Below are 11,699 nucleotides of genomic sequence, written 5' to 3'. Positions count from 1 at the left end.
GCTATCAAATATAATAGTCAATCTGGTGAAACTTACCTTATTGACAACACCATTAAATAGTGAACCATCAAAGAATACACACCTATTACCTTTTATAACTAGCCATAGAAAGACAAGTTAAGAAAGTGAGTGATTACCGACCAAGTGGCACCTAATTCTGTTTCACTCATCAACAGTTAAATGGATCAAAGATTTTGCTAAATGCAAAAAGTTCCAAAACGTACAATAGTTTCAAAAGTGCTTGAAATGGAAAGGAGAATTACTTGGCCAAAAGCCCAAAATATACCTGTCAAAAAAACAAGCTGATAGGGCAACATGGAGCATTCCCTGAAACATAAATTTAGAACAATATAGATTCAAAATCCCGAATTAGATTAAGTTGGGAAGAAAGCAAAAACATATCTTTACTTGACGTATTTGTGAACTTGTAACTGTAAACATTTTGAACAACTATGCACAATGCCACATTACTAGTATAAAAATATGCAGATGTGGTATGCTCCAAACACAGTCCCATTTCCACACTTGCAATGGCAACTTGTTATGCAACTTCAACTAAATTTGTTCTTCTCATAGCTCTGCTGTTGTTCAGTGATATTATTGCTAAGAGAGAGAGTGTTGATGGTGCCTCTACCGACCAACCTGGCAAGAGATGGGCAATTTTGGTTGCTGGCTCCAGTGGTTATGAGAATTATAGGCATCAGGTGATTCAATAAGAACCAATTCATAGTCATACCAACATACTGATATTAACTGCGTCTCTTTTTCTTTTCTAGGCGGATGTATGTCATGCATACCAAATACTGAGAAAGGGTGGTCTCCCAGATGAGAACATAATAGTTTTCATGTATGATGATATTGCATTCAATCCAAGCAATCCAAGGCCAGGAGTCGTTATCAACAAACCAGATGGTGTCGATGTTTACCAAGGAGTTCCCAAGGACTATACAGGAGAGCATGTGAATTCGATCAACTTTTACGCTGTCATTTTGGGCAACAGATCTGCTCTCACTGGAGGAAGTGGTAAGGTTGTCGACAGTGACCTTCACGATCATATTTTCATCTACTACACTGACCACGGTAGCGCTGGGTTACTAGGTAAGTTATACTTACAACTCTTTTGTCTCAACAAAATAGTGTTCTGTTAGAAATTTGACAATATTACTTCACACAACCAAAGGAATGCCCGAGGGTGATTATGTTTACGCCAAGGATCTAATGGAAGTGCTGAAACAAAAGCATGAAGCCAAAAGCTACAAAAGCATGGTACCTAAATTCCATATAATGGCATAGCAGTTATGAAGTTCAAATTATCGAAGTAAAATTATAAGTTGACATAAAAATTCAGGTAATATATGTGGAAGCATGCGAGTCGGGAAGTATGTTAGAAGGATTACTTCCAGAAAACATAAAGATATATGCAACGACGGCATCAAATGCAACAGAGAATAGCTGGGCAACATATTGTCCTGGACAGTTTCCCAGTCCTCCCACAGATTATGATACTTGTCTGGGAGATTTGTACAGCATCGCTTGGATGGAAGACAGGCAATATTTTCTTTACACCCTCTGCCTATATAACAAAGCTAACTTGTACCTAGCCAATCCCCGCCATATTAAAATGAATTTGTGTTGTGCCATGATATGCAGTGACAAACATGATTTGAGCAAGGAAACTTTAATCCAACAATATGATGCGGTACACATTTTAATTCCTAAATAAGCTCAATTTTTTTAAATGACATGATGAATGTGTTTGTAAATTGCCAAAATGCAGGTTCGAAGAAGAACTTTGGTCGATAAATTCGGTTATGGTTCTCATGTAATGTTGTATGGAAACAAAAGCATCGGCAACAATTCCCTTGACACTTATATTGGTGCTAACCCTGATAACTACAACTATACATCTTCTGTCCAGAGTACTGATACTATCGCTCCACCATCAAAGTTGTTGTACTCAAATGCTGTTAGTCAGCGTGATGCTAGTCTCATTCATTACTGGCACAAGGTATGACTTCTTAAACAACAAATATAGCTTTTCTAATCATGACTGCAGTCTACTACATAGTCTAAACGTGTAAAATTTTGCTTTGACAATAATTATCAGTTTCAAAAAGCTCCATTTGGCTCTAGAGAAAAAACGGAGGCTAGAAAGCAGTTAGAGGATGAAATTTTGAATAGAAGGCACGTTGACTCCAGTATATATCACATTGCTAAACTTCTGTTTGGACAAGCAAAGAGCTCAGAAGTGCTGAACAATGTTAGGCAGCAAGGACAATCCCTCGTTGACGATTGGGGCTGCTTCAAGAAGTTTGTAAGTCCTATTTTTAAGACCTGCCTAGCTATATTTTATAACATTAAAAACTCTCCTGATGCAATCTTTAAACCACAGGTGAAAACCTACGAGAAACACTGCAGAAGACTATCAAGATATGGGATGAAATACACACGAGCTCTAGCTAACATATGCAATGCTGGGATTACAATAAACCAAATGGATCAGGCCTGTCTGGAAACTTGCCTTGTAAAAACCTGAAGCTAAATTAGCTTCTCTTTACCTAGCAATGCTAGTTCCCACTATGTGACCGTGAGGCAATTATAAATATATAAAATCTACAATGCAAATAATAAATTAATAATATTTATGTTGAACTGGCACCATCAATCATCTCAAGCCCTTTCTTCCATAACTCGATCAAACTATCTACTAGAAAACTTGTTTCGAGCTTCTCTACAGGGTAGATTCCGTAAAATTAACTTCATCAAAAAACAATATATCTGGAAAAGAAAAAAAGTGCTGATGATTCATCAAAGGTTACCACATACTACCAATGACAAAGAATTCAATGCCAAGATCATGATATAAGTACAGCACAGAGCCAGACACCCCCCTCCTCTCTCCCGGTAACCAAAAAGTTGAGGTTAATTTGGCCATTTGACTGAACGGAAACTGCAGAGTTTTCTTCTACAAAGGCAGTCGATTATTTTCAAAAAGTTATGACTAAAGAGACAAGTACCTTACACATCAATGGGTGATAGAAATATTGAAAGTCGTGTTCCTCAATCTTTTCCTTATTCCTTTCCTCTCTGGTCTTTCAGGCTAAGTGGAAAATCTACCCTTCGATGTTGATGATTCATAAAAGGTCACCATGTGCACGGAATTCGAAAGAAAAAATTACCATGAGCATAATATCATTGTATATCCTATCATTTACCAAGCAACCAAATGAGATTAATCAAGGTGCATACAAGCTGCTCCGAACACTCATGGATATTATAAAAAAAATTAGTGTTCTAAAAAATGTAGTCGATTATTTACACAGTTGTATGACTAAAGACAAAAGTTCCTTACACTTCAGTGGGTGAAGAACAACTTGAATTTTGTGTTCCTTTGTTGCTCATAAACTCAACAGCAAACTCCTCATCATTTTTACCCAACATATCTTTTAAACTATATTCTACATCCCTTCCCTTCAACACACAGAACCTTGGAGTTATCTTCTTTTCCAATGAATAGCTAAAATACCTTGGATAGTCAACAACTTCCTTTATGGGTTTCTCCATGATATTTACAAGAAAATCTAGTTTGGGTTTCAAAACCTTCTCTATACTATACCCCAGGAGAGGAGAGAATCTACCAACCATGAAGGCAATTTCCCTTTCAGAGAACCCTCTCTGCCTCAGGTACCTAATACTGCAAACATTATGATCATTATTAGAATTTGGGCCAGAACACAGAACAGGATAATGTAGTCATGACAATTTCAACTACAACCGGAATAATTTTAGATAACAATTTTCCATCTATTTATAATCTTTCATAGGCCCCTTTACCTTTCTTCCCATTTCGAAAAAAGTGGGTTAGGCATAGGTACAAGCAGAGATGATGAAAGTTTTAGTTTTTTCTTATATGAAAGACCGATTTTAGTTCTTTTTAAATTTTAAGCGTAATGTAGGTTTAGTTTTTTCTTGTATGGAAGACCGATTTTACTTCTTTTTAAATTTTAAGTGTAATGTAGGTTGGATAATGAATTTTGTGATGTTAAGTATATTGATTTGTTTTGTTCAATTTGTGTGGTTAATTTATGCAAAAGTATTACTATAATCAATTCATATGCATATATTATCTATAAACAATAAAATAAAAAAATAAAGTGTCCCCAACGTGTCCGTGTCCTATATTTTAAGAAATTGGCGTATCGCCGTGTCCGTGTCGTGTCCATGTACGTGCTTTTTAGCTTGATACCTCTAAGCCAGTATAACCAAGAGACCTCAAGCCCTTGCCAAGACCCCAAGCCCTTGCCAACGGGATTGTCCCTTGGGGGCCTTTATTTCAACGGTCAATCTCCTTTTCTTTGATTGTTATACATCAATCAGATTGAGAGTAACTTTACTTGGAGTTGATATTTATCATTGTGAATTACAATTTTAAGTTGTTAACTTTTCAATCATATGGTTAGTGATACATAAATTTGGAAACTTTTGAGTTTATCATTATACACATGTTCACTGCATAAAATTAATTACGACATTTTAGTATAATATATAATTAATTTAGGTCTAGATTTACAAGAACAATTCTTTGAATTAAAGAATTAACAATGATGACTCCTTGCAGTGATCGAATGAGAATACAGTATTACAATAGCGGGAGAAAATTCTTTCCCTCTCTTCTATAATTCTAAATAGTGAGGTGAAAAAAGTCGTGATGTGCAACTTAAATTATAAATTACAAGTGATTAAATTATAGCAACCTACATGTTACATCTAAACATTTTCGGTTTTTGACACAACAAATATACTAAAACAAACCAGAAATCCAATGAAATTAATTAATAACAAAAAAAGATCTAATATATAATTGAGTTGCTCTTAGAAAATAGCAAATTACTTTGACACACACTTTTATCGTAAAGATGTATTTTAGTAATTTGTATAACTTATCAATTTAATAATGTATTTTTTTTTCATGTAGATAATTACAAGTTTCATGGTCATTACTTTGTTTCTATGACTACCAATATTTTTCCCCTTCTAAACAAATTTTATGGCCTCTGTCCATGAGTATAAGCTACGCCCAACAATTTTACCACACCAAGACATATCTAGACCGAAGTAGAATCTAAGCATTACCGTGGGAGTAAAGTTCTGTCAGGGTCAGACACAAGAAGCTCGGGATATTTTCTAATAGCCCGAGATAGGTTAGTCTTAGAAACACCAACACCGGTAAGAAATTCAAGCTTCCTCTTCAGTGTTTTCTCAACACTAGCTGCAGATATTTCTGGACAACGAACAATTATCGTGCCAACACTTTCTCGATCAAACCCTATCTCTTCCAAATATGAAACGACCTGTATTTGCATCGTTCTAATTATAAAATTCAGAAGTTCCCAAACGATCTAAAATAAAACATCAGAAACTGGGGAGAATATCATCATATTAAGCAATACAATATTTTCTAATTAATGTTGGAAAATAGACATAAAAACAACCACAATCAAGGGAGAACGCTCCATGTCATTCAGATGAGAAATAAATTGACGAACAAAATTTGTATGTTGTGTCCAACATACACAGTTAGTTGGCTGGGGATGGGGCGTCGATTTCTTACGGGAGGACTGTTGGCTGGGGATAAACCTCTTTGTTGTCTCTTCCCTGGTCTTTATCATTTGTCCTCGTTTAAATTGGTGCCAATTGCATCTATTCTTATTCTCACTAGAGACTCCTTATCGTTCAACTTTGGCTTTGACCATCCATTGTAAGATCATGAGTCTTGAGATGTTTCTTTGCTCTTGTCCTTGCTGGCTAATTTCTATCCTCATGCGGGAATTAGGGATATTTGTTTTTGGTCTTCTAGCCTGTCTAGAATTTTCTCTTCCAACTCCTACTTTCTATTCTTCGTGGATCCACCCTTTCCATGGATTCTTTGATCTTATTGCTCTAGAAGGTTCGAATCCCCAAGAAGGTGATATGATCATAGTTGGCAACAACTCCTTTAACCCACAAAACACTGCCAAACACCAAGAAGAGACATGCACAAGTCACAACGGTTCCACGTAGGAAAAAGATTCATTGGACCCATACGCTTTAGTTGTCGCGTATCAGAAGGTCAGATTTATTGCCCGACAAATCAGCCATGGGAGGATTAACACAATGGATTGCATACAAAGATCGTCTTTTGTTGTGCTAGGGCCCAGTGGTGTAAAGTGTGAAAGAAGACCACAAAAAGTTTCGATTTGAGATAGCTTCTTGGGGGACTTTCGATGTGCAGCAGGCTCCTAGTCGCTCGTACAGGCTTATGAAGGGGAAGTTTTGTTTCATCCCCCTTTTCAAGATAGAGGGGTGTTTTTGTGGCAAGGGCTTTTTTCGTGATTTTATGGAACATTTGATGTGCAGCAGGCTCCTAGTCGCTTGAATAGGCTTATGAAGGAGGAAGTTTTGTTTCATCCCCTTTTCAAGATAGAGGGGTGTTTTGTGGCAAGGGCTTTTTTCGCGATTTTATGAAACATTTGCCTGGAGAAAAGGAGAGTTTTTAGCGATGAGGAAATTTCTTGGGAGGTTTGGGAGCTTGACTAAGTTTAATGCCTCCCTTTGGACTTTTGGACTTCTGTCACCAAGGACTTTGATTTTCCTTTATCTCTCATTGTTTTGAATTGGAGCTCCTTTCTATAATTCCTCTCTTTCTTTATTTTGTTTTGGTTGCTTCTTGGCTCCTTTTTGGCCCGAGCTTCCCTTTTTTGTATGCCCTCTTGTATTCTTTCATTTTCTCAACGAAAGTTGTCATTATCGTCCAAGAAAAAACACATGGATATTACAAAATGCTGTTCCAAGTGGCAACGATCCAAAACGAATGTTAACCGCTTTTAAGAATGACTTAATAATTAAATTTACCGTAACCTATCATTTTGAGCTTTTGAGTTCAATAGTAGTTTAACATGGTATCAAAGTAGAAGATTCTATGTTTGAACCCTTCAAGTAGGCTTAGACAGTCATAAATATCAAAATACACACAACATTGGTGGTCACTTGTGCTAATTTTCAAGCCAAGAGTGGGGGTGTTAAGAATATAAATAAATGATTAAATATATTGTAAGTTGTAACCCATCATAGTGGATGTGTACTGATAATCGTACTATAAATAAAATCACAGTTAAATATAGATTCCTCATTCCTGGTTACCTGATCTTCGAGAACGACTCTATGGATCTAAAATTGATCTTAGAACGGGTACCACCAAATTAGTATATGACCTAGATAAGAGCCAAAAATTTTAGTTTTATGGTGGAGCCAAAGATTTTATTCCTCGTTCCTAGTGCCACCAAATTAGTATATGATCTAAAATCAATCTTTGGCCCAAAGATTTTTGTTCAATGGTGGAGGAGCTTATTCTTTTGCCCTTACATAATATCGGTTGTTTTCTTTGGCACATTATCTTTTGTGCTATTTTATGGTGTCTTTGGATCAAGAGAAACAATATCCCTTTTAGAGGGGTTGAAATATCTTGGGAGGACATTTAGTTCCTTGTTAGGTTCTATGTCTCCCTTTTTGAGCTTCGTTGGTCAAGGTTTTTTTTGTAATCATCTTATTTTGTTAGCCTGGAACCCCTTATTGTTTTAGTTTTACTCCCATTGTTGGACACCCCCCCCCCCCAAAAAAAAAAAAAAGAAAACCTACTTTTTTAAATAGGCCCGGCAAAATCATTAATAATAAGCTTTGAAGCATTATAATTGAACAAATCATCTATAATAACCGTATACATAAATTATCTTGTCATTGATTGCAATGCAGGGAAACAACAGAGAATGGTAAATGACAGTGGGTACTAACTTGAAGAAATTCTCGAGGTTTCCGAAGTAATGTCTGAGGGCTTGTGGCAATCACCTGACCCAACTTCTTACTTCGAACACCTAGCTCACCAAACCTGTCCACCATTAATTTCAATTTACTAGTCGAGCTTCCTAAAATCAGGGGCCAACTTCTGATTGCATTGGTAATGCTTGCATTTGGCACCTGTCATGAAATATCTAGTAAACAATATTTTAAACATATACCAATTAAGGCACACGTGTCATATTAACACATACTAGGATTTCTAACAGCTTAAAGGATGCCTACAACAAAACCATGTTAATTGGAAAAAAATAAAATAAAAAGCGTCCTATGTGCTACCTCATTTACCATCTTTTTTTTTTTCTTGGGTAAGAAACTAAGAGCATGTTTGGTATGCAATCTAACTTCAATTTCTTATTTTTTTTATTTTTTTTAATAAGAAACCTGATGGTTACAAAAACTAGAAACTAGAAAAGAGAAGGGTTTAGCCTAGAACACTCACAGCTATCAACTAACACCAATAATACTCTCAAGATTTTGACTTATGAATTTTGGGACATATAAAGTGGAAACTTTAAAAGTAACATTTGTATGTTTATGTTTTCAATATTTTTAGATTCTAAATTTTAAAAACTGAAAACATAGGATTATATGGGTTTAACCTCCCAACTTCAGCGGTGTTCAAGGGATGGCTATTTGGTAGTTTTCAATTTTCTTATTTTCACTCAACTTTCAAAAGATACTTGTCATTATTTCAATACAAATATGAGATTTAGAAATGGTTGGCACTGAGCTTCAATAAATTCATAATAATTCAAAATACTAACTAATAGCAGTCATGAGCATGGTTATCCATCAAAATCTTTTGAGAGAGAGAGAAAGGGTCTTAAAACATGCTATAATGCTACTTAATCTAATTAGTACAAGCAAGGTAAAACGACCAGACAGAAGGTGTACCTTCTCCAATTCGAAGAAAGAAACAACTTGCTTAAGGCTGTCTTGGATACACTTTGACATAATCCATGGATATTTAAGTAACAATTTACCAATTTCCATCTCTTCAATGCCAACCTACAGGATAATCGAAGATCAATAAACTAAAATTAGTAAGATTGTCAACATAATATCATACTGTATAGTGAACTCCATTTTTCTAGAAGAAACCAGATTCATTGGAAAAAAAATAGAAACTACAAAAAGAGGGGGGAACCCAAGCTTTCAAGCCAAGGAAGATTAAGAAAAGTTCTTCCTAATAGCACAAAGAATACTCAAGTTGTAAGAGTTAAAAAGGATTGTAAAATTTATTCTAAGAGTCACAAAAGTAAGAGAATCCAGAAAACATGAGGAATTTTCTTTGTTTTTTTGAAGATTTAAATCTTCCTTTTAAGCCATAGTAACAGAAAGAAGGCTCTAACAAACAAACTGCAACCAATGGGTCTTCCTCTTTCTTTTGGAGAGGAGGGTGTTGACATCAAGAGGGGGAGGCACCAACCATTTGAAAGGAAGAAGAAAATATAGTTCAAGAAACTTTCAGCAAAAATAGCATTTGAGAAAGAGAAGGCTTCGTGATTCCACATCTTCCTTGCAAATGAAGCACCAATTTGGGGAGACAGACCAACTCGAGAGGGAGCGAACTATGAACTTTTCATGAGTATTAATACTCTCATGGGCAAGCTAGCTCTCACAAGAAAAACTAAGACTCCAAGGGATACTCAGATTGCCATGTCACTTTGCAAAGTACAAAAACAGAAATGTATCTATGTGTGTGTAAGAAGGTGTAACTAGTAGTACCTCCTCAAAAGCCGTTATCCTTGATTTGAGGACTTCAGTATTGAAGAAAATGATGGGCGGAAATAACAGAAATATCCTCCTCATGCATTCCTTAGGGACGCCAATGTATTCAAAAAATTCTACCATTGGTTTCACGTGGGATTCTACTGACAACAAAAGCAAGTAGGGAAATGATTCCAGTAAAAGACAAAAGAATTCTTCATTCGAACTCAACATGTCTAGGCCTCCACGCCTTGCTTCAATCTGTGATAATATTCATAAAGAAGCCTTACAATATGAAAATCCAATAATGAATCTAACTGAAGCAAGAGAAAAACAGTCAAGTCAATAGTCAATCACACACCTATTATCATCCCTAAGATCAATGGTTTGATACCCCACTCCACAATTGTTGAACAAGAGAGAGAGAGAGAGAGAAGCAGTTAAAACTTTGAAATTGAAGACTACATTGTTATCCCCTTTTTTTCCCTTTCGTAGGAAACAAAATTTTGTATTTATAAAACAGATACTATGTATTGTATGTATGGAGAGACCGTTAAAAAAAAACCTTCTCAAAAAAGGATAAAGTCTGTTGCACATCGTCATCAAGAGGCACCGATAAGTGCGTCATCATACGACGAGCACTTTTTCCTATGAGCTTCCCCTCACCGCTGCCAGAAAAGAAGACTTCCTTCAAATACTTAACCTAAAGATAAAATGAAAAAAAAAAAAAAACCAAAGTCGGCGAGCTGATCAATCTTCAAATTCTACACTGTAAACAGATATATACCTTATAAATGAGAGATGGAAGCATCTCCCCAGAGAGGTAGCGGGCAATATTCATAGCTGAAGAAAGATTCATACCCACGCTCTCCAAAAAAGCAACCTTCCCACAGTCACCCTTTTGTGTGGCCATCAAAACCACCTTTTCCTTGAACCCAAAATCATCACCCAATCCTTCATTACTCCAGTAACCCCACATGGATGTGTCGTCCAATTCACGAACCCCATCGACTAGCATCTTCAAGTATCGAGGGGAGCTGGAGGCGATGGACACGGATTCCTCCTCGGAGACCCCGAAACGTCGAAGAAACTGGGAAAAGGCAGCTCGGGCTTCCGCCAAATAATGGGGTAGATGATCTTCAGCTTCTGAATTGGAGGCAGGGTGAATGAAATGGGAAGCGCATGGTGGATGAAAGAACTGAAAGCGGGAACGGAATGGGAAATGGAAAGGAGAGACGCATGGTGGAGGTTGTAAAAGAGTGAAGCGGCGGAGAGGGGATTGAGGCTGAGGCGATAATTTAATACTGTAAATGGTGGGAATGGTGAGGAAGAGGGAGCGCATGGTGGAGGAAAGAAGAAGAACTGGAGATTGCTACAGCGGCGGGCGTGTAAGAAAAGAACGAATATGAGTGATGTAAGGAGAAGATTGGCAGTACCAGACACAGTATGGAGTCGCCCAAAATGGTTAGCGACGGCGACTACTGCGACTCTTGAGACTTTAGAGACGGAGACAGGGTTCACTGTTCAGAAATGACTCATCTGAGAACTAAACTTTAAATTAGGCTTAATAGTAGTACCCATGTTTTCGGACGTGATCGACAAAATATGAAAAATAACAATAAAATATATACATAATATTAATATTAATAATTTTTAATCTATTTAAAAATAAAAAAATATTTATTTGTTAATTAAAATACTTTCTACCATTTTTTTTTAGGTAATAAGAATAACGACAATCCAATTAATGTGGCTGAAAGCACAAGCCCACATCTCAATGTTAACTCCATTTGGAGAATTTATTTGGAAGAAGAAAATTGAAAGGTGCTAGACAGAGAGATGTGGAAATACGTAAAACTTCAAGATGGGGACAGAATTAATTAATCAATTAATTTTTATTTTTTTTTCACTTTTCTCATTTTTATTTGACACTGATAGTTGATAAATCATTTGGCTTGTTCATGAGGTCCTCTCTTCTCCTCTTCTATTTCATTCCTTGTCGAGCACTGTGTTGAAGTAAATACTCGTTATCTTAGAGAAACAAAAACAGGAGAAACTTGTAAGAAGGCAATGTGGCTATATGCGATGGGGGCATT

The 11,699-nt window shown here is 36.4% G+C and overlaps 2 protein-coding genes across 4 annotated transcripts; one reads left to right on the top strand and one right to left on the bottom strand.

Moving 5' to 3' along the window:
* Positions 1-413: 413 nt before the first annotated feature.
* Positions 414-2,661, top strand: LOC111016825 (vacuolar-processing enzyme gamma-isozyme-like). The gene is made up of 8 exons (XM_022292359.2): positions 414-704; positions 777-1,098; positions 1,181-1,266; positions 1,349-1,548; positions 1,651-1,699; positions 1,778-2,008; positions 2,108-2,314; positions 2,393-2,661. Exons 1-8 carry the CDS (start codon positions 531-533, stop codon positions 2,534-2,536), a joined length of 1,413 nt encoding a protein of 470 aa, XP_022148051.1. The 5' UTR covers positions 414-530; the 3' UTR covers positions 2,537-2,661.
* A 520-nt stretch (positions 2,662-3,181) lies between these two features.
* LOC111016814 (Mitochondrial transcription termination factor family protein) lies at positions 3,182-11,148 on the bottom strand. Of its 3 annotated transcripts, XM_022292338.2 has the most exons (7): positions 10,391-11,140; positions 10,169-10,306; positions 9,622-9,864; positions 8,788-8,901; positions 7,828-8,010; positions 5,134-5,351; positions 3,182-3,694 (listed from the first exon to the last, which is right to left on the bottom strand). In XM_022292338.2, the coding sequence occupies exons 1-7, from the start codon at positions 10,943-10,945 to the stop codon at positions 3,349-3,351; spliced, it is 1,797 nt and encodes a 598-aa protein (XP_022148030.1). In that variant the 5' UTR covers positions 10,946-11,140; the 3' UTR covers positions 3,182-3,348. The 3 variants fall into 3 exon arrangements, with proteins under 3 accessions (XP_022148030.1, XP_087974051.1, XP_087974052.1); XM_088117925.1 differs by lacking the exon at positions 9,622-9,864 and having other exon boundaries at positions 10,391-11,141; XM_088117926.1 differs by lacking the exon at positions 5,134-5,351 and having other exon boundaries at positions 3,554-3,694; positions 10,391-11,148.
* Between the last annotated feature and the right edge of the window lie 551 nt (positions 11,149-11,699).

This window comes from Momordica charantia (assembly GCF_013281855.1).
Source record: "Momordica charantia cultivar OHB3-1 chromosome 9 unlocalized genomic scaffold, Mcharantia_2.0 BLBB01000009.1, whole genome shotgun sequence".
Lineage (NCBI taxonomy): Eukaryota > Viridiplantae > Streptophyta > Magnoliopsida > Cucurbitales > Cucurbitaceae > Momordica > Momordica charantia.
Note: the sequence above shows the minus strand (reverse complement) of the source record. Positions and strands in the feature narration are given on the sequence as shown.